We start from the raw sequence: 20,681 nt of genomic DNA, 5'->3' as shown, positions 1-20,681 counted from the left end.
TTTTTTTTTTTTTCTAATTTTGATTTTGAGAAAGGCGGGGGCAGGAGAAGTCTCTCTGTGTGGCCCAGGCTGGTCTCAAACTCCTGGCCTCAAGCTGTCCTCCCACCTCAGCCTCCCAAAGTGCTGGGATTATAGGAGTGAGCCACCGCACCTAGCTGGCAATTTCTTTTCTTTTTTTTTTTTTTTTTTTTTTTTTTTTTTTTTTTTGAGATGGAGATTTACTCTTATTGACTAGGCTGGAGTACAGTGATGTGATCTTGGCTCACTGCAACCTTCACCTCCCAGGTTCAAGCTATTCTCCTGCCTCAGCCTCCCAAGTAGCTGGGATTACAGGCACACGCCACCACACCTGGCTAATTTTGTATTTTTAGTAGAGATGGGGTTTCTCCATGTTGGTCAGGCTAGTCTCGAACTCCCAACCTCAGGTGGCCCATCTGCCTCAGCCTCCCAAAGTGCAGGGATTACAGGCATGAGCCACTGCGCCCGGCCTGGCAATTTCTTTTAGACAAAGTAAGTCAAAGGAAAAAGATTAAAAGCAAAAAACAAAACAAAACAAAAAAACACTAGAGACTAGTAACAGCAAAATGGCAAAACCAGAAGTCATGAGTAACTGATAAATGATTGTCGCATACATTACTGTAGATTCCCATAGTTGGAACCTTCCCAGTTGATAAGGAGGGTTTCCCAGTTGGAAGTAGAGAAAGGCACCACAGACTTTAAGTGGGAGGACAAGGCGGGTGCAGGGGACACTGGGTTCTCTTGAGAACTGGCCGAGGGGGCGCATCTGGTTCAAAACTCCGATTTTACAAAAGCAGAGAGAACCTCCAGAGAGGTTCAGGAACTTGCCCAAGCTCACACAGGCAGGCCGACACAGGCCTGCCAGCCATCATCCCTGCTGTTCTCTCGTTGCTGTTTGAGGAGACAGGCCTCGCTGGCTCAGGGAACTGGGGAAGTCGGTCACGATGCTGTGATGCAATTGGCCTCCACCCCCACCCTTCATTCATTGTTTCCTGCTGCCGAGAAGCCGTCCCCAGAGGCGGGGGGCAGGGAGTCGTGGAGGGAGGAGGGGAAAGGTCTGGGTGGGGCCAGGCCTCTGCATTGAGTCCTTCAGCCTCCCCTGAGGGCCCCTAGAAAGGCAAGGGTCAGAGCTCCCTTGGTGCCTTGGGTGCTGACATGGTGTGGGGCTCAGTGGACAGGGTGTACGAGGGGCCCCCTTCAATGTAGCTTACACCCCCCCACGCACAGCCCCCGGTTTCTGGCTGTGAAAGCTCCCTCTTTTTTTTTGAGATGGAGTTTTGCTCTGCCACCCAGGCTGGAGTGCAGTGACGCAAACTGGGCTCACTACAACCTCCACCTCCCGGGTTCAAGTGATTCTCCTGCCTCAGCCTCCCAAGTAGCTGGGATTACAGACACCCATCACCACACCCAGCTAATTTTTGTATTTTTAATAGAGACGGGGTTTCACCATGTTGGTCAGGCTGGTCTTGAACTCCTAACCTCAGGTGATCCTCCCACCTCAGCCTCCCAAAGTGCTGGGATTACAGACGTGAGCCACTGTGCCTTGCCAACGCTCCCTCTTTCAAGGTGAAGAGCCCTCAAGTCTTGTTCCCCCGACTCCTGTGCTTGGGGGAGGGGCCAGTGTTGCTAAAATGAGGAGAAATTCGAAGAAGGACTCCTGTAGCTTCCTGGGAAAGGGAGAAAGCAGCTTTGAGGTCCCAGTCAGTTTTGTGTGGTCTTGTTCTCTGTGTTGCCTTTTGCCCATGCTGCTGGCGAGGTACTCCTGGATGGCACTCCAGCCCCTGCCCCCAGGGTAGTGGCAGAAGACAGCAGATGGGGGACTGTAGCTACCCCCAGGAAGAGGACTGAGGGGCTGGACAGACTGAGAAACTGCCAGCCTGCAGCCAAGGGCAGGCCAGCTGTGTGTTCGGCCTGAGGCTCCAGACACAGGACACTGAAATCCCTGATTTCTGTCCTCAGGGGGCCCAGATATAAAGGGGCTCTTGACTCTGTCTGTGCAGTGTGGCCCAGTAGATGTTAAGAACTTGGGCCTGCAGACTTGGGAGCTGGGGAGGTCCGTCTTCTCAACTTGCCCTCTGTTGTGGGTGCATTTTCGGGCAACTGACTTCTGGGCCTCAGTTTCCTAATTTGTCATAAAGAGAGGATAATTGAAGCCATTAAGTATCATTGTTAAAAGATAAGGGAGGCTGACCGGGTGCGGTGGCTCAAGCCTGTAATCCCAGCACTTTGGGAGGCCGAGGCGGGTGGATCACAAGGTCAGGAGATCGAGACTATCCTGGCTAACATGGTGAAACCCCGTCTCTACTAAAAATACAAAAAACTAGCCGGGCGTGGTGGCGGGCGCCTGTAGTCCCAGCTACTTGGGAGGCTGAGGCAGAAGAATGGCGTAAACCCGGGAGGCGGAGCTTGCAGTGAGCGGAGATCGCGCCACTGCACTCCAGCCTGAGAGACACAGCGAGACTCCATCTCAAAAAAAAAAAAAAAAGATAAGGGAGGCAAAGCCTTCAAGACCTGGTGGCTGTCACCCTTAGTATGGTGTGAACCCATCCACCAAGGTGGTTTAACTTTTCCAGAGTTGGCACAGGAGGGAGAGCCTCCCCGCTGGCCGCTCTCCCTTGCCCAGCAGCCTGGGAGCATCTGAGGGTGGCTGGTGGGGCAGCCAGCTGCTCTCCCTGGCCAGGGAAGGCGCGGAGCAGCGGTGTCCTGGGCTGCCCCCTGCCCTCTCACTTGAATCTGACACCTTAGCTCCTGGGTGCAATTAACCATTCACTTTGGATGCTCCTCAGGGTGTCATTTCGTGAAACACTGTTGGTTTTGATAAGGTTCTTGGGTTTTGTTTGTATTGGCTCAGGGAGAGGGCGCTTTTGTCCTATGGAAGCTGCTTGTGCAAAAATGAATGAAGCTGAAAAATGGGAGTAAAGGAGTGGCTGACCTGGGTAAGCCCCATCCAGTGGCTCGGGGACCCTCGAGGCAGCCTCCCCACACCCGTGTTCTCTCCCCGCAGATGTGCACTCCCAGCAACACCCCTGCCACGCCGCCCAACTTCCCCGATGCGCTGGCCATGTTCTCCAAGCTCCGCGCCTCCGAGGGCCTGCAGAGCAGCAACAGCCCCATGACAGCAGCAGCCTGCTCCCCACCTGCAAACTTCAGCCCCTTCTGGGCCTCGTCCCCGCCCAGCCACCAGGCACCCTGGATCCCACCCTCCTCCCCCACCACCTTCCACCACCTCCACCGCCCACAGCCCACGTGGCCCCCAGGAGCACAGCAGGGGGGCACCCAGCAGAAAGCCATGGCGGCCATGGACGGCCAGAGATGAGACTGGACGCCGCCGGGCGCTGGGCTGGAGCTGGGGCAGCCCAGGGTTGTGGGGACACAGGAGGGCCAGGGAGGGGGGAGCCGGGGAGGGCAGGGGGTTTCCCGAAGATCGCACTGGAAGATTTTATAAAAGAATTTTTGTGGGTGGGGGGGATAGTAAACTTCCTGGACCACTTGGGTCCTTCAGGAGTTTTTCAGGCAAGTTTTTCCTCTGTTTTTAATATATAACTATAATATATATGAATATATAAATATAACTAATGTGCGTGAGAATGGGCCTGGCACACCTGTGGTGCTCGGGGCTAGGGCTGCCATGCTGCAGAGCCGATGGAGTGATGTTGTGGCACAAGGTGTCTCAGCTGCCTCGTTTAACAGCCATGCCTTCTGGAATCTGGAAGCGGACCCCACTCCCACAGTCACCGGGGCAGCCACATAGCGGCTGCAGGTCCCGGGAGGGCCTGAAGCCAAAGTTGTGGAAGGCCCTCTTGGTATCAGGGCTCTCTCTCCCCATGGCCTCTTCCCCACCTCTGATTGCTGGTTGTGGCCCCATAGCTCTTGTCACCTGTCTCCTGCTGAATGCAGGGCTGATGTGGCACTGAGGAGCTGACTTAGGTCAAAGGTCAGGCTCTGCCCAGCAGGGGACTTGACTGCCCTGGGCGCCCTGCCCCTCCCACTGCGGAGAGCCTGCCTTTGAGTTTAGTTCCCAAATCAGAATCCCATCTCACCAGGGTGAAATTTTAATTTAAAAACTTAAAAAGAGACTTTTCTAACTTCCCTGGTTTGCGGTGCTTTTATTTCCGTTGGTGGGAAAAGCAGTCTCCTCAGAAGGGGTGGTGGGGGTCTCTTGCCATTGGGCCGGTCTGGATGTTTTTTACTGGGGGGTGGTCACACCAGGGGCTCTTGACAGCATGGTCCAGGTTGGTGTGGGGATGGGGAGGGGCCGGGGTCCATCCTGAGTTGCTGTGACCGTCCCTTCTTGGCCCCATCGGTGTAGCCCCCACCCACAGAGTCCTAGGGAGGAGCGCTGGAAGTCATTTCCATCTGCAGTGGGGAGAGCTTCCTTCTAGCTGGGGGCATCCTGATGGCCCCCCAGGCCCTCCCAGGAGGCATCTTCCAGCTGGGCTCATCTCTGATATTCCTCCCCTCAGCTTCCCAGGGCAGTATGTCCGTTTGGGTCGAGGGCCATGACCCAAAGGTCAGTTAAGGCTGGCGGGTCCCCAGAGGGGCCTGCTTCCATTCCCCCTTACCCACAGCCCCGTAGGTGTCAGCATGGGACACGGCTACCAGTTCCTGGCCTAGCAGCTTGTCCTCAGCTGGTCCTGAGGCCCGGGAGGTCAGCTGCGTGGGGAGCCTGTCCACCTGGCTAATGGGGGTGATGGCCGCGTGGCTGGGATTCCTCCTCCAGCCCTGCCCTTTGCCGCCACACACTGTCCAGGCAGCCCCTTCCTGTCCTGTCCTCCTGCCTCTGTCCTGTCCTCCTGCCTCGCCCTCTGCTGGGGTCTGCGGGGCCCAAGTCCTGCTGGAACACAGGCAGGACAAGGGTTCTGGAGGTTCAGGCCGGAAGTGAAGTGAAAGTCAAGAGGGGCCAGGCCCGGCACCCACCGCATCCTGCCTCCCGGCTTCCTCGGGCCCCTCACACGGTGGGGCAGCCCCTCCTCCAATGGAGCGGAACGGCGGGCCCCACTGCCCCTCCACCCCTGCGTGACACGGACATACTTGGAAGCTGGGTTCGTCCTTTCAGTTTTGTTTCCTGGTTGGAAACCCCTGAGACTCCTCCCCCTCCCCCCGCCCCTGCCCACCTGTGCTTTCCCAGGCTGGAAGGGGCAGCCCCTCTCAGCACGTGGGTGGTTAGGCTGTGACGTCCCCAGGCCGCCTGGGCCAGAGCCGGGGTCCACCCAGGTGTGGGCCATGCCAGGTGCGGGAATGGTGGGGGTTGGCCTGGCTGGCTTAGGGAATGTCGCTCCGGGCCCTTCTGTGGGTGTGGGGAAGGCCTGGGTGAGGAGGGCTGGGCTGCGCCTCCCTGCCAAGCTGGTGAATTTGGCTTCTAGACCCGGGAAACTGAGCCGACCTTCTGACATTTCACAGCCAGGGTGGGGCCGAGAGCAACAGGAGCCCAGCTGGAGCCGGGGAGGGGCGGCCCTGCCTCTACCTCCTGCCTGGGGAGAAAGGGGCTGGGGTCCAGGGCTGCCTGCTGTCTGAGCAGCTCCTCTCTTCTGTCCAGCTCTGAGCATGACATCATTACGTGAAGACTCCCTGGGTCTCCGCAGAACAGGCCAGGAGGAAGCGCCCACCCAACCCAGCCAAGCCTGCCCCACTTTGCCCACACCGGGGTCAGGGGCAGAAGCGTTTTTCTGGGCTGTTTGTCGCCACATTTTCCTTTCCTGTGTGATTTTGTCTCCTCACACCCCAAAGCAGGCCTCTTGCCCCAGACATCCCTTTCCCATACTGGGGAGATGGGAACTGGGGGTGGGGGGAGCCCCGTTCTCAACTCTGAGCACTTCCTTTTCTCTGAGGGGGGAGCCTCTGAGGCAGAAAGGCTTTGGTGACTTCAGGGCTTTATAAACCTCAGGGTGGGGGGCCACTCTCATCTACTGGGGGACCCCTAGAATCTGGCTGGAGTCCAAGCTCAGGAGGTCAGGGGACTCCTTGGTCCCAGGAGCTTCCAGTGGGTTGCAGCAGTGATGGGGGCTCATCTCTAGCAGTTGCTGCACCGGCCGGAGCCCAGTCCCACCTGCACGCCTCTGTCCCTTCACCTGCCAAGACCTTTAGTGAGTCCCCTTGCCTGCAAGTGTCGGAGCTAGGGCAGAGGGAAGCAAATCACGACAAGCGACAAGCACCGGGCTCGCACCACCTCTCCACCCACCACCTGGGTGTCTTTTTCTAGGAGGGGAACGGGGAAACTGCATCACAGCCACAGCAGCCCCTGGTCTGAGCTTTCAGGCCCCGGCTGTCTCTGCAGCAGCCCACTCAAGGGAGAGCAGCAGAGGGCGGCAAACAGAAACCTGCCCAGCCTCCAGCCATTGGCACTGCTTCCCTGGAATCCCACACCAGGGGTCAGGAACCACCCTGAGCCAGCAGCAAGAGCGCAGCAGGCAGCTGCCACCCTCACGCCCAGAGTGCTGGACACTGACAGCTCGGGCCCCAGCCCCCCAGGCTAGAAGGCAGGTCTAGGGCCAGAAGGCAGAGCACCCCGGGTCTAGCCGAGGCCAGGAGAGAGCTGGTTGGGTGAGCGTTGGCCCAGCTGGTCCCAGGGCCAGGAGTCTCCCTGTCCCCAGTGCAGTGTCCAGCTCTCCCGAAGCCCTGGCGCCCTTGGAGAACGGAAGCTGAGGACTCACTTTCAGGCTACAAACCAGATCCACTGTCCAAGAGAAGGTCTACTGAGTGGGCAGGCCTGGGGGTGGTCTGGAGGCACGTGGGGGGGCTACCTGGCCAGCAGCGGGTACTTCCCCTTCCCTCCATCTTCCTGAGCCAGGACTGTCAGAGAAGACTCGCCGCACCTAAACTTCCTCCTGAACATTTATTTACACCTCCGCTCACTGAGCAGTGCTGGACCGTGGCCCCCGCGTGGGCTCCTCGAGCCCCTCCCCAGGAGGCATGTCCATGTGCCTCTCCAGCCCCCTGTTTGCCACCGTGGCAGAGCTGGGTGGGTGGGCTGTGCTCGGCTGGGAGAGACGGCCCTCGGAGGAAGGTCTGGCTTTCTGTTGATGCGAAGAAACTGCAAGACAGAAGGGCTGAGGTTGCTCAACACATTTCCCAAACCCACCAGGGGTCACCGCAGCCTGCCCAAAGCCCAGGGAGGTTGACAGCAGTTCTGTTCACCAGGCCGGGCTGACACAGGCTGGAGGGGAGCTGCCGGGGCCGGGGGGCACGGTGCAGGCCCATCTGAGCTCCTAAGCAGTCGTGAAGCACCCTTCATGATGTTTGTGAATGAAAAATAAGCAAACGTGTCCTTCTGCAGGGGCCAAGAGCTGCCTCTTTGGTACTGTTTCCTGTTAATACGGACACTAGACATCCACACCAATAGGCACAGGAATTTTCCCGAGACTACCAGTCCCTCTCTCCTGCTTCCAGAGCATTTTCAGTGCCCTTAGAGTAGACACTGGGAGAAGTGAGCTAAGTATTCCCAAGAAAACAGAGTTCTGGGAGCCAGGGTGACAGTTCTGTGCTCACCGTCCACCACTGAGACCTGTCCTTCCCAGAACAGCCTCTGGGCCAGAGGGCTTGGCTTTGAACTCCAGCTCTGCCGCTTCCTGGCTGTGTGACCCGGAGCAAGGACCTTCACCTCTCTGTGCCTCAGTTTTCTCAGCTGTAAGTGGTGCTAACGATGGTCCCTACCTCTTAGTGCTGGTACGTGGATTAAAAGTGGTTCATCCGTCCGTATAAAGCTCCTAAACTACCTGGCCTGTGGGGGGCCCTAGATGATGGCGAGGTGCCATGACCACCACAGCCAGTTATTCTGTTGTGATTTCCTCCTCCCTCAGCCACATGCCCTCACTGAGGGCTGGAGTGATGCTGGAGAGCATCTAGCTGAGGGGCAGGGGAGGGTGCAGGCTCTGGGCGGGGGGTCCCTGAACCTCCCGCAGGCATTCACAAGGAATGTGGGTGCATACTGTTTTACAGGAGGAAGGTCGGCAGCTTTCAGTAGATTCTCAGGGGGGCCCTCACTCCAAGCAGCACTAACCCAGCACCCCCTTGATGACAGATGAGGAAACTGAGGTCTGGAGAGGGGACAGCCCTTGTCAAGAGTGACCTTGCCCAGGGTCACTTGGCAGTGATCCAGCCTCCTGGTTGCAGGGCCTTGTATGGCCCCGTAGCTTGGGGGTCCACAGCTCCCTGACCTTCAGGCCCAACTTAGCTCCTGGGGAGATCAAGGACCCAAGGGATCTTCCAGGCCGGGCGGCAGAGAGAGGTTCCTCCATGACAGGGTCAGGGGCCTCTTGGGGTCCCGGGCATGGCCTGTGCCCAGAAGCCACCATGCAGAGGCCAGGCGCATGAGCTCCATGACAGCGCACGTGAGCAGGGCAAGGGCATGGACCTGGAGCCAGAGATGTGGGTGGCGACCCTGTCCCTATTTCATCTTCTGTGGAATGGGACAGTAACAGCACCTACCCACCTCCCAGAAGGGGCACGAATCACTCAGTCACTCAGGGTCCTCTTTTCCACACCCAGCTTTCTCTTTTCTACACCTCCTTCAGCTCCCAGGCCCTCCCCTCTCCGGGGAGATAAAGGTATGGCCCTACATGGCAGGAAAGGGGGCCGGCAGGGCCAGCAGGGAGGCCTGGCAGGATGCCCCACCCAGAGGGAAGCTACCTGAGATGTTGCCAGCTGACATCTGGGCACTCTGTGGCCGGGAGGGCAGGTGGCCATTGCCGCCGAGGGATGGCGGCCTGTGCACGTGGGGCCTGGGCTGCTGGGACTTGCGCTTTGAGGTCCCTGAGCCTGATGGGGGCAGGAGGGAAGGGTCAGTGCTGAGGCAGCGGTAAGAGCTCTGTGGGAACCCCTGGGCGTGGGGAGAGGGCTGCAGGGCTGCTGGTCATGGCCAGCCTCAGCTGAGTGGGGTCCTCGTCATTCTGAATTTGTGGCTATGCCCCAGAGAAGCAGTCTTCATTCATTCTCGTGGCCACCCACCCAACCCACCCACTCACACAGAGGAGTGTGCAGGGGAGGACCTGCACATGTCAGCCCTGTGCCAGGTGAGGGGTGAGTTCTGACCTGGGGTTTCCAGGGCAGGAGGGGAGGCATCTAGAAAGGCGCATACACAGCTAAATGCATGATGGGAAGTGACCAACAGCAGGTTTCGGGCGTTGCCACGGGAGGCGGGCATTCGGGGGCTGAAGTGGTGGGGCTCAACAGAGGGCACTGTGCTGAGTTTTGAAGGAGGAGGAGGCCCTGATGATGCCGTGGACAGAGGCCAAGACAGGAGAGCCCAGCAGTGCAGCCGGGATGGAGGCTGGCAAGAAAACACGGGGCCACCCCATCCCAGCTGATGGCTGAGGCTGGACAGCTGTCCTCCACCTGTGAACATTTACCTGGTGGCTTCTCGAGAGACCTGAACATTTGGAGTGAGGGGAGTGGAGAAGGAAGACACCCAGGGTCCAGTGGCCCATAGAAGTGCCAGGCCCCACAATGGATGCACACCCTGTTGGACCCGAGTGCGGTGCCTGGGGGCCTCTGGACTCCACTCACTGTCTTTGCTGAGGATGCCCGGCAGCCTCGTGTCCATCCGTCCCTTGTAAATGTGGCCATCCAGGCCCAAGATGTCCACCTCATCACGCTGTAGAAGTGGACAGATACCATCACCATTGTAGCGGCCACAGCCCCCTGGCCCCGGCCCATCCACACAGGCCTGAAGCACAGAGCACTGTGGTCTCAGAACCCTCCTGGGGGGCTCTGGGAGCCCCTTGGGGACCCGGGCATGGCCTGTGCCCAGCAGCCACCATGCAGAGGCCAGGTGCACGAGCTCCATGACAGCGCACGTGAGCAGGGCAAGGGCATGGACCCGGAGCCAGAGATGTGGGTGGCAACCCTGTCCCTATTTCATCTTCTGTGGAATGGGACAGTAACAGCACCTACCCACCTCCCAGAAGGGGCACAAATCACTCAGTCACTCAGGCTTTCTCTTTTCCACACCTCCTTCGGCTTTCTCTTCCCACCTCCACTAGGGTGGAGCGAGAAGGTAGAGGGAGATGAAATGGTATCTGGGGCATGGTTGGAGGCCTGGGAGGCCGGAATGCTGCTGGGCAGGCAGGCAGCCGGGATAAATCTTTCTTCCCAGAAAAGGGTAAGAACCTGAGGCTTTCACTGGGTCTGATTAAGGAATTGCCTCAAGGCAGAGGGCTGGCTGAGATGACTTCTGGTGGCTTTAGAGAATGACTGTGAGGAATCTGGAGCCGTGTCAGGGCCTCCCTCCCTGGTGGCTCCAGGCAGAGCCCTGACCTTCATGGCAATCTGGATCTCTTCGGTGGGATACAGGCCCCGGGGTAGGTGCTGCGGGCGGCTTCGGTGGTAGGGGTAGGTGAGGGTGTGGCTGCCCCCGCAGCGCCGGGGCACAGTTGAATAGGTGTAATCGGCCATATCTGTCACCCTGTGATGAAAACAGGATGGAGTCATTGGGAGAAGACTGCCAGGGATGTGGCCTGGGACTCACCCACGATGGGGCTGACCAGAGGGAAGTGGGGCAGCTTCTCTTCAGGGGCTGCTGGGAGGCAGGGCAGCCGGGGCCCAGGAACAGGTGGGCGGGGGCAGAGCAGCTGCGAGGCCGGGCCACCCCAGTGACTGTGCACATGGACAGGTGTGCACACACACCCATACACTCACACACATACACACGTACTCATACACACAGTCTCACACATACACACAGGTCCTCACACACATGTACATACGAAGATACGTACTCACGCGCATACTCATACACATGCACACACACATACACACACATACTCATACACACGTACCCATACATGCACACACATAAACACCCACACTCACACACACGCACTCATACACACCCTTACACACACTCATACACTGACACCCATAGACACATGGCTTACACACATTACACACTGACACCCCTCGCCCACACTTTCACACACACACACACTCCCTTTTCTTCCCCAGCAGTGGGGCAAGGCATTTGTCTGCACAGCCGTGCATGGGCAGAAGCCAAGCCTTGTCGCTGGGTGCCTGCTCCCCATGGCCTCGCCCCTCTCCTGTACCGTTTGTAGCAGGGGGAGCCCAGGCACTGGGAGTGCAGCAGCTCGCGGATTATCTGGCTGCTGGCCTTGGTGGAGCCCCCGAAGTGGATCTGCACCTTCTCGATATTCATCAGCATCTTGGAGTGCATGGAGCGCAGGCGCCCCACGCTCTGCTCCATCTGCGCCAGGTCACCCCGAGGGAAAGCGCTGCCCAGCTTGAGGCTGCAGGGTGTGAGCAGAACAGAGGGAGGGTTGGCCCATGGAGGGGGCCTTGACCTTGTGTAAGCCGAATCCTTCAGTTCCGGGTCCCTTTTGTGCAGGACCCAGCTAGTCTCATGGGCTCTTGGCCGAGGGTGGGGGTCGCTGGGCAGCTTGACCCCTCAGCAGTAGCCCTTTCCACAGCATCTGAGGGCCAGACTTGCCGGGAAGGCTTTCCTCAGATGGGAAAGTGCAGGCCAGCCAAATGGACGAAAGCCCTGCTGCCTGCAGGTGGAGGAGCTGAGGGCAGCCCCAGGCCTTCCCATTTCGGCGCACCTGGCCCCGCATACCTGGAACCCGTAGGGCTTCAAAGAGCAGCCTGAAATCCTCTGAACTATGAACTCCCATCCTTCGGAGAAGGGGAGCAGCAGAGAGGCGGGCAGGAGCCGGAGGGAGCATGAGATGCCCACCGCCAGCCTCCTTCGTTGGCTGAGCCCACCCTCCGGCTGAGCTATGCAGGACCCTCCCCCGACCGCTCTAATCCCGGGGTTGCTGAGACAGCTGAAGGCTGGGGAAGAGGTCGAGAAGTAGAGGAGCTCTCAGAGGCAGCTGGTGACCTTGACAAAGTCCCACCGTAACTCCCAAAGGCAGGTGTGACTAGGTCTGCCTCCTACTCTCATGCCCTGGGAACTGCCAGGGAGCTAGTTCAGAAATTGGCCTGCGGCCCCCACTGTCCCACTCCAAGGAGGAGGCTCTCCACACTATGCCACAGCGCTGCCTTCTGTCACGTTCCGCCGGGCCCTCCGGAGTCACCCCTGTCCTCTGCCTTCCCCATCCAGAGCCCTGGCCCCAGACCCTGCTGTCCCATACTTGCGGCTATGCTGCCGGACCTGCTCCAGTTCAAACACCGTGTAGGGGCGGATGGAATGGTGGCCAGGTAGGCCTGGACCCGCGGGGGTCACGGGGATGGCACTGGGCAGGGACAGAGGGAGAAGGGACGAGTCAGAGTGGGACAAGTCCTGTCCCCCAAATCCACCTGCCTAAAGAACCTTCCCACCGCCCCCGGCCTGGGAGGGAGCAAGGGCTGAAAGTAGACGCATGAAAGAAAGGTGGACACAGGTGGAGAAGGGAGGAGACACAGCCCTGCCGTGCAAGGCCGTGTGCCAGCGGTGTGGGCACTCACTGTCCGGTCACAGGTGTCTCCAAGGGCCGGTCACATGAAAGGCAGTGGAAATGTGCCAGGAGCTGCCTGTTAGGAATGGGACGTACACGCAGGGTGAGTGCTCTGCCCAGAAGTCCCAGAAGGGCTTGCGACCCTGCAGGCCAGGCAGGCTGGAAGCTCAGCCCACCAGGGTGCAGATCTTGTCCCTGCTCCCCGAGAATCCATCTGCTCCCACCTCCGGGCTCACATCCCAGACCTCCCTGCCCTAACCCAAAGCCAGCAGGCTTCCTTGGGCCCCTGAGGGTGCCCTGTGCAAGTCTCGGGGGCCCCCTGGCGGCCACGAATGGGAATCCTGGAATTCAAGCCTACCATGGGCCAGGTCCTATAGGCCAGGCCCCCAGGAGCTGTCTCAGCTCTGGGTATTGAGGACCTCTCCCTGTCCCAAAGGCCCAGCTTAGCTCAGCCAAACCCAGAGACCCTTAAGCCTCCCCTCCTCCCTTTCTCTGCTGTAATACGAAGGGGCCTGAGCTAGGAGAGTGTTTCAAGCTCTTAAAATTCTGTCCCTCCAACCATGGGACAGTCCTGGGCAGGATCCGCTGCGTGCTGGCAGGAGCTCTTTGTCCGGGGACCCCCAGCCCCCTCTGCCCTCATCCTCCGAAGAGCGTGCCAGCCTCCTCCCCTGCCTCCCAGGTGTCACCTCCGCATGGCAGCCGCCTCGTCTGCCTGGTAGAGTGGGGGGCGCTCCCTGAGCTGCTGTCGCAGTGATTTCCACCGATCCTCCAGCAACTGCTTCACTGGGTCCAGCTCCAGGCGGTCCAGCTGTGGCAGGGAAAGGGGGCCCAGGGGACCTCTAAGGAAGCAGGTAGGGGGCTGACCCAGGAGAAGGTGGTGCTGTCCCAATCCTGGAGGCAGGGCTGTGGGATGGAGAGCCCCGCCATGCCCCTGCCTTACCTTGTTGTCCATCTCTGTGAGCAGCTTGTCCAGCATCTTCTGCCAGTCCTGCTCCTGCCCGCTCATCTTGGCCACCAGCTCCTGCATCATGTGGTTCAGCTGCTCCGTGGTGGCATCAAACTGGATACGGCTCACTTTGGTGGCCAGAGCACTCTTGTCGGCTTTCTGCCCAGAGACAGAGGTCCCGCATCTGGGAGATGGCCATGGAGGGGCCCCATTCCCTGGTGGTGTCAACCCCTAACACCAGGCAGGTTTCTGAGCGCCCACACTCCTCTTGCCAGCTTCCCTCCACTCAGTCTCTCAAAGAACAGCCGGCGAGACTGCCCTGGGACACAGCGTGGCCCCTGGGGCCTGGCACCCACCACATCAATCTCCATCTCCAGGTGCTCCCTGTTGGCCTTTTCCTTTTCGAGCTTCTCCAGACCCTGGTACAGCATCTGGGGAGGCCAAGTGAACAGAGGAAAAAAGAGCCAGCAGCTACGGGGCTGTGGCACCACACTGAGCCCCGGCCCCATCCCGGCCACCCTGCGGCCACTCACAGCAATGTCCTTCTGTTTCTGCCGATGGTCCTCGATGAGGTTGCTGGTGGTGATGTTAAGCTTCTCGCAGTCGCCCTGCACCTGCAGGATGGCACTCTGCACGCGGCCCAGCAGCTCCTCGTCCTGCGGCAGGAGGGATGGGAAGGCTCTCGGAGGCTGCTGGCGCGATCCTACCCCCTGCTGCCTTAGTATTGCTGCCCCCAGGTAAGTTGGCCCTTAAAACATCTCCAAGGCTGGGAGCGGTGGCTCATGCCTGTAATCCTGGCACTTTGGGAAGCTGGGGCGAGGCAAGAGGATCACTTGAGCCCAGGAGTTCGAGAACAGCCTGGGCAACATAGGGAGACCCTGTCTCAAAAACAACAATGGGGCCGGGCGCGGTGGCTCAAGCCTGTAATCCCAGCACTTTGGGAGTCCGAGACAGGCGGATCACGAGGTCAGGAGATCGAGACCATCCTGGCTAACACGGTGAAACCCTGTCTCTACCAAAAAAATACAAAAAAATTAGCCGGGCGAGGTGGCGGGCGCCTGTAGTCCCAGCTACTTGGGAGGCTGAGGCAAGAGAATGGCCTAAACCCGGGAGGCGGAGCTTGTGATGAGCTGAGATACAGCCACTGCACTCCAGCCTGGGTGACAGAGCAAGACTCTGTCTCAAAAAAAAAAAAAAAAAGGAAAACAATTTCCCACTAACAGTGCAGAAGGCCCTCTGCCTGCCCTTTCTGGGTGTCCACCCCCACAGGACACAAGCGTCAGTCACCTACATCCCCACGGACTAGCCTCGGGACCCTGGCTTGCCAGTGGGGGGTCAGTAGAGGTGACGGAGGCTCAGGAGTGATGTGCTGTCCCAGGGCACTGGAGAGCTGGGCTGCACGCTTTATTCTCCCCTGTGCTCCTGGCCCAAATCTGAGTCCCTCAGCCCAAGAGGCAGGACCCAGGACTTGTGGCTGTGCCCACCCCCACCAGCAAGCCTGCCCTTTGGAGGGAAATTGAGAAGGGGTCGGAAGACCCGTGTGCCAGGGAGCCAACATCTCCTACAGTTGGGCCTGTGTTTCCAGGGCACACGAAGGGCACTGATCTGTCCTCAGCCAGCATGTGCTGTCCCACCCCATCAAGCCAGCTCTTCCCCATGGTCTCCTATCCCCAAAGCTAGTTCTGCTGCTACCCTTGCTGTGGACCTGCAGAAAGACCAGGGACTCTTGTGGGATCTGGCTAAAGGGCTCCACCATGGAGAGCTGACCTTGAGGTCCAAACACCCGCCCCACTTCCGTGGGTCTGCAGCAGGGTGACCCTCCCCTGTGGGGCCATGTCCAGTTGCAACAGGAGGGAGGCGAGCAGAGCCCCACCTGTCTCTGAAGCTTGGCCTTCTTGGAGGGTCGGGAGATGACCAGGCTGTTGACCATGTCTTGGAGTTGCTCATAGCGCTGCACCAGCATGCTGACCTGATGGCCCACATCCAGGCTGCAGGCTGGACAGGTGGCCTCAGGGTCGATCTGGCCAGGAGCCAAGGTGTGGGCCTTGTGCGGGGCCATGCTCATGGACAGGAGCGTGGAGGAGGAGGTCAGCATGCTCTCAATGATCATCCTCAGCTTGTCCAACTGCATGCAGGAGAGACGGCAGCAGCAGGGCAGTGAGGCCAGTCATGGCCACGTTCTGCCCATGCTGGCACTGCTCCTAGCCTGTGTGCCTCTTCCCTGTTGCGCCCTGGGCAGTTGCTGCATCCTCAGTGCCTCCCAGAGCATGTGCCATCATGGGCATCTATCCAGTAAACGGTGAGTAGAGAGAGTTCTCCGGGAGCACAGTGTCAATGCTGAGCCAAGCCCTTGCCAGAGGAAGGCCTCTGGAGCTTTCTCCAGCCAGCCCACCGGCTTGGCTTAGTGTGAGAACATCTCTTCTTTAGCTAAATCGTAAAGTGCTGCTGCCAGTTAGCTGGGCCGTAAACATACAGAGGACCCTAATGACACACAGGCCCCGCCCCGGGATCTGGGGCTGTGAGGCGTGGGGCTTGCACATGCTCCTGCTCACATGCCGGGGGAACAGACATGCTCCGTCCAAAAAGAGAGGCTGGGCCAACCTAGGCTCCTCTCTTGGGAGTGGGTAATGGAGCAGAAAGGACTCTGCAGGGCTGGGGCAGCCACTGTGGAGCACGAAGGAGAGCAAGGTGGATGGAGAGTGGAACGCGAGAGAGACATGGGGGCTCAGAGGATGGGTCAGGAGAGGGACACGGGTACCCACAAAAGCAGATGCAGAGGGACAGGCGGACATGCCCTTCTCCCATGGCCTGGAAGTTCCCTTTTCCTCCACTCCCTACAGCTGCACATCCCCAGGGCAGCACCCTCTTGTATGGGCTCACAGCGATGCTGCCACTTAAAACCAGAAGAGCCTGCCCGGAGGCAGGCACCTCTGAGGGCCCCGGATGCAGAGGGACCGGCCAGTTCTCTCTGGAAAAGTGGAAGAGGCCTCCCAGAAACATGGGCATTTCAGTGGAGTCTTAAGACTAAGCCACAGCTATCTGTGTAAAGAACAGCAGGAAAGATAAGAGTGCGTTCAGAGAGAGGCAGGAGGCCAAGGTGGCTAAAGATGCAGCATGTAGAAGCAGGGGCCTCCAAAAAAAGCCTGCAAAAGGAGGCTAGGCCAGCCCAACAGGAAGTGGATTCTCTCCTGAGTGTGGTCCTGGGACAGCCAGACATGAGCTTGGACTGACAGGTGACTCTTAAACACTCCCAGCTGCTCTTCGGGCAGGACACCTGGCCTGGGGTCATGACATGATGCACACCACAGTTCCAGCAACTTGGGAGCCTGGAATGTGGCTCAAAGCACAAAGTGGGCAGGCACGTGGCTCACGCCTGTAATCCGAGCACTTTGGGAGGCCAAGGTGGGTGGATCACCTGAGGTCAGGAGTTCAAGACCAGCCTGACCAACATGGTGAACCCCATCTCTACTAAAAATACAAAAATTAGCCAGGTGTGCTGGCAGGCACCTGTAACCTCAGCTGCTTGGGAGGCTGAGGCAGGAGAATCACTTGAACCCGGGAGACGGAGGTTTCAGTGAGCTGAAATTATGCCATTGGACTCCAGCCCGGGCAACAAGAGCGAAACTCTGTCTCAAAAAAAAAAAAAAAAAAAAAATGTCATATAATCCAAGCACTTTGGGAGGCAGAGGCAGGTGAATGACCTGAGGTCAGGAGTTCAAGACCGGCCTGACCAATGTGGCGAAACCCCATCTCTACTAAAAATCCAAAAAACATTAGCTGGGCATGGCAGTGCACACCTGTAGTCCCAGCTACCCAGGAGTCCGAGACAGGAGAATCACTTGAACCCAGGAGGTGGAGATGCAGTGAGCTGAGATGGTGCCACTGCACTCCAGCCTGGGCAACAGAGCAAAAGTCTTTCTCAAGAAAAAAAAAAAAAATGCACAAAGAGGTTCCTGACATGAACCCCCTTGGCCCAGTGGCTTTTCCTAGGTGGTCCTTCTGTGGGCACTCAGAGGGCTGCTCCTGGTTCAGACACTCCTTAGTGAGAAAATGACCAAGAATTGCATTGCAAGGCTTAAAGGCAGACACTGTCAAGAAAATGAAAAGATGACCCACAGAATGGGAGAAAATATTTGCAAGTCATCTATCAAATAAGAGCCTAGCATCCAGAACATGTAAAGAACTCTTTCAACTCAACAATAAAATGACAAATAACTCATCTGAAAAAATGGATGAAGGATTTGAACAGATATGTATATTTTATCTCTAAAGAAAGTATACAGAGGCTGGGCGCGGTGGCTCAAGCCTGTAATCCCAGCACTTTGAGAGGCCGAGACAGGCGGATCATGAGGTCAGGAGATCGAGACCATCCTGGCTAACACGGTGAAACCCCATCTCTACTAAAAAATACAAAAAAACTAGCCGGGCGAGGTGGCGGGTGCCTATAGTCCCAGCTACTCGGGAGGCTGAGGCAGGAGAATGGCGGGAACCCGGGAGGCGGAGCTTTCAGTGAGCTGAGATCCGGCCACTGCACTCCAGCCTGGGCGACAGAGCAAGACTCCGTCTCAAAAAAAAAAAAAAAAAAAAAAAAAAAAAAAATATATATATATATATATATATATACACAAATGGCCAAAAAGCACACGAAAAGATGCTCAGCGTCTTTGGTCACTAGGGAAATGCAAATCAAAACTCTAATGAGATCCCACCTCACACCCATTAGGGTGGCTAAAATTTTTTTTTTTTTTTTTTGAGACAGGGTCTTGCTGTCACCCAGGCTGGCATCCAGTGGCATGATCATGGCTCACTGCAACCTCCGCCTCCCAGGTTCAAGTGATTCTCCTGCCTCAGCCTCCCAAGAAGCTGGGATTACAGGTGTGCACAACCACACCCAGCTATTTTCTGTTTTTGTTTTTGTTTTTTTGAGATGGAGTCTCACCTCACCCTGTCGCCCAGGCTGGAGTGCAGTGGTGCGATCTCTGCTCACTGCAACCTCCGCCCCCCGGATTCAAGCAATTCTCCTGCTTCAGCCTCCAGAGTAGCTGGGATTACAGGCACGCGCCACCATGCCCGGCTAATTTTTGTATTTTTTTAGTAGAGATGGGGTTTCACCATGTTGGTCAGGCTGGTCTCGAACTCCTGACCTCGTGATCCGCCCATCTCGGCCTCCCAAAGTGCTGGGATTACAGGCGCGAGCCACCACGCCTGGCCTATTTTCTGTATTTTTAGTAGAGATGGGGTTTCACATTGTTGGCCAGGCTGCTCTCCAACTCCTGACCTCAAGTGATCTACCTTCCTTGTCCTCCCAAAGTGCTGGGATTACAGGGGTGAGTCACCGCACCTGGCCCCACACAAAAACTTATACATGAGGCCAGGCCAGCACTTTGGGAGACTGAGGCGGGTGGATCACCTGAGGTTAGGAGTTCGAGACAAGCCTGGCCAACATGGTGAAACCTCATCTCTCCTAAAAATACAAAATTACCTGGGCGTGGTAGCGGGCACCTGTAATCCCAGCTACTTGGGAGGCTGAGGCAAGAGAATCACTTGAACCCAGGAGTTGGAGATTGCAGTGAGCCAAGATCACGCCATTGCCCTCCAGCCTGGATAACAAGAGCAAAACTCCATCTCCAAAGACAAAACAAAACAACAACAACAAAAAAAACAACTTATTATGGCCAGGTGCAGTGGCTCACGCCTATAATCCCAGCACTTTGGGAGGCTGAGGTGGGCAGATCACAAGGGTAGGAGATCGAGACCATCCTGGCTAATGCGGTGAAACCCCGTCTCTACTAAAAATATTTTTAAAAATTATCCAGGCATGGTGGTGGGCACCTGTAGTCCCAGCTACTGGGGAGGCTGAGGCAGGAGAATGGTGTGAACCCAGGAGGCGGAGCTTGCAGTGAGCCAAGATCAAGGCACTGCATTCCAGTCTGAGCGACACAGTGAGACTCCGTCTCAAAAAAAAAAAAAAAAAACTTATACATGAATGTGCACAGCAGCATTATTCATAATAGCCAAAGGATGGAAACAACCCAGATGTCTTTCAACTGATGACTAGATAAACAAATTGTGGCACAGACACAGAATGGAATGCTATGAAGCCAGAAAAAAGAATGGAGTATTGACACAAGCTACAACATGGATGAGCCTTGAAAACATCATGCTAAGTGCAAGAAGCCAGATACAAAAGTCGTATGTTGTATGATTCCATTTATATGAAATGTCCAGAATAGACAAATCCATAGTGGCAGAAAGCAGATTCGTGGTTGTCAGGGGCTGAGGGATAGAAGGGCATGGGGAGAGATTGCTAAGAGTCACAGGGTTTCTTTCTGGGGTGATTAAATGTTTTGGAATTAGATTGTGGTGATAGTTGCACAACTTTGTGAATGTACTAAAAACTACCTTATTCAATTTAAAAGGGTGAATATTGATATATGAATTATATCATAAAGAAGATAGGCAAAGATCGTGACCAGCTTGGCCAACATGGTGAAACCCCATCTCTACCAAAAATACAAAAATTAGGTGAGCGTGGTAGCACATGCCTGTAGTCCTGGCTACTCAGGATGCTTAGGCAGGAGAATCGCTTGAACCTGGGAGGCAGAGGTTGCAGTGAGCCAAGATCGCGACACTGCACTCCAGCCTGGACGACAAGAGTGAAATTCCATCTCAAAAAAAAAAAAAAAAAAGAAAGAAAGATAGGGAAAGATCGAATGGGAGGTAGACAGGTGTTGTAAGGGTTCCTTTCCCTTGCCACTTGCCCCTGTGGACTCAGAGCTGGCTTTGGATAAGGAGGGATCTGGATCCTGGACACATTCGCCATGGCCCCCCCACCCCCTGCCCACACACCCCACACACACACACACACACACACACATACACACACACACAGACACACAGACACACACACCACACACCACACACCACATACACACCATACACACACATACACACACAACACACACACACACACACGCACGCATACACACACACACAGACACACAGACACACACACCACACACCCACACTCCCCACACACACACCATACACACACACACAGACACACACACACCACACACCCCACACACACACCACACACACACCACACACACACACCACACGTACACACACACACAGACACACACACCACACACACACACCACACACACACCCCACACATACACACACACACAGACACACACACAGACACACACACCACACACAAACACGCACACCACACACACACACCACACACACACCACACATACACACACACAGACACACATACACACACACAGACACACACACCACACACACAAACAGACACACAC

General features: G+C 56.9%; 2 protein-coding genes across 3 annotated transcripts in view; one reads left to right on the top strand and one right to left on the bottom strand.

Moving 5' to 3' along the window:
• The window catches only part of UBALD2 (UBA like domain containing 2), a 468,792-nt gene extending 464,689 nt beyond the window's left edge, over window positions 1-4,103 (top strand). For both annotated transcript variants that reach the window (XM_050764500.1, XM_050764498.1), the window contains exon 4: window positions 3,023-4,103. In XM_050764500.1, the coding sequence (XP_050620457.1) occupies window positions 3,023-3,334 (312 nt within the window). In that variant the 3' untranslated portion in view covers window positions 3,335-4,103. The remainder of the gene's footprint in view (window positions 1-3,022) is intronic.
• A 2,739-nt stretch (window positions 4,104-6,842) lies between these two features.
• Window positions 6,843-20,681, bottom strand: part of QRICH2 (glutamine rich 2) — a 38,571-nt gene continuing 24,732 nt past the window's right edge. Inside the window, exons 9-20 of the mRNA XM_050764142.1 lie at window positions 15,224-15,475; window positions 13,884-14,006; window positions 13,707-13,781; window positions 13,345-13,509; window positions 13,091-13,212; window positions 12,415-12,480; window positions 12,102-12,203; window positions 11,055-11,255; window positions 10,270-10,417; window positions 9,520-9,607; window positions 8,644-8,772; window positions 6,843-7,048 (exon numbers count right to left, since the gene is read on the bottom strand). Coding sequence (XP_050620099.1) covers window positions 6,867-7,048; window positions 8,644-8,772; window positions 9,520-9,607; window positions 10,270-10,417; window positions 11,055-11,255; window positions 12,102-12,203; window positions 12,415-12,480; window positions 13,091-13,212; window positions 13,345-13,509; window positions 13,707-13,781; window positions 13,884-14,006; window positions 15,224-15,475 — 1,653 coding nt within the window. The 3' untranslated portion in view covers window positions 6,843-6,866. The remainder of the gene's footprint in view (window positions 7,049-8,643; window positions 8,773-9,519; window positions 9,608-10,269; window positions 10,418-11,054; window positions 11,256-12,101; window positions 12,204-12,414; window positions 12,481-13,090; window positions 13,213-13,344; window positions 13,510-13,706; window positions 13,782-13,883; window positions 14,007-15,223; window positions 15,476-20,681) is intronic.

The sequence above is a fragment of the Macaca thibetana genome, chromosome 16 (assembly GCF_024542745.1).
Source record: "Macaca thibetana thibetana isolate TM-01 chromosome 16, ASM2454274v1, whole genome shotgun sequence".
Lineage (NCBI taxonomy): Eukaryota > Metazoa > Chordata > Mammalia > Primates > Cercopithecidae > Macaca > Macaca thibetana.
The sequence above is the reverse complement of the archived record's forward strand: the minus strand, read 5'-3'. Positions and strand labels throughout refer to the sequence as shown.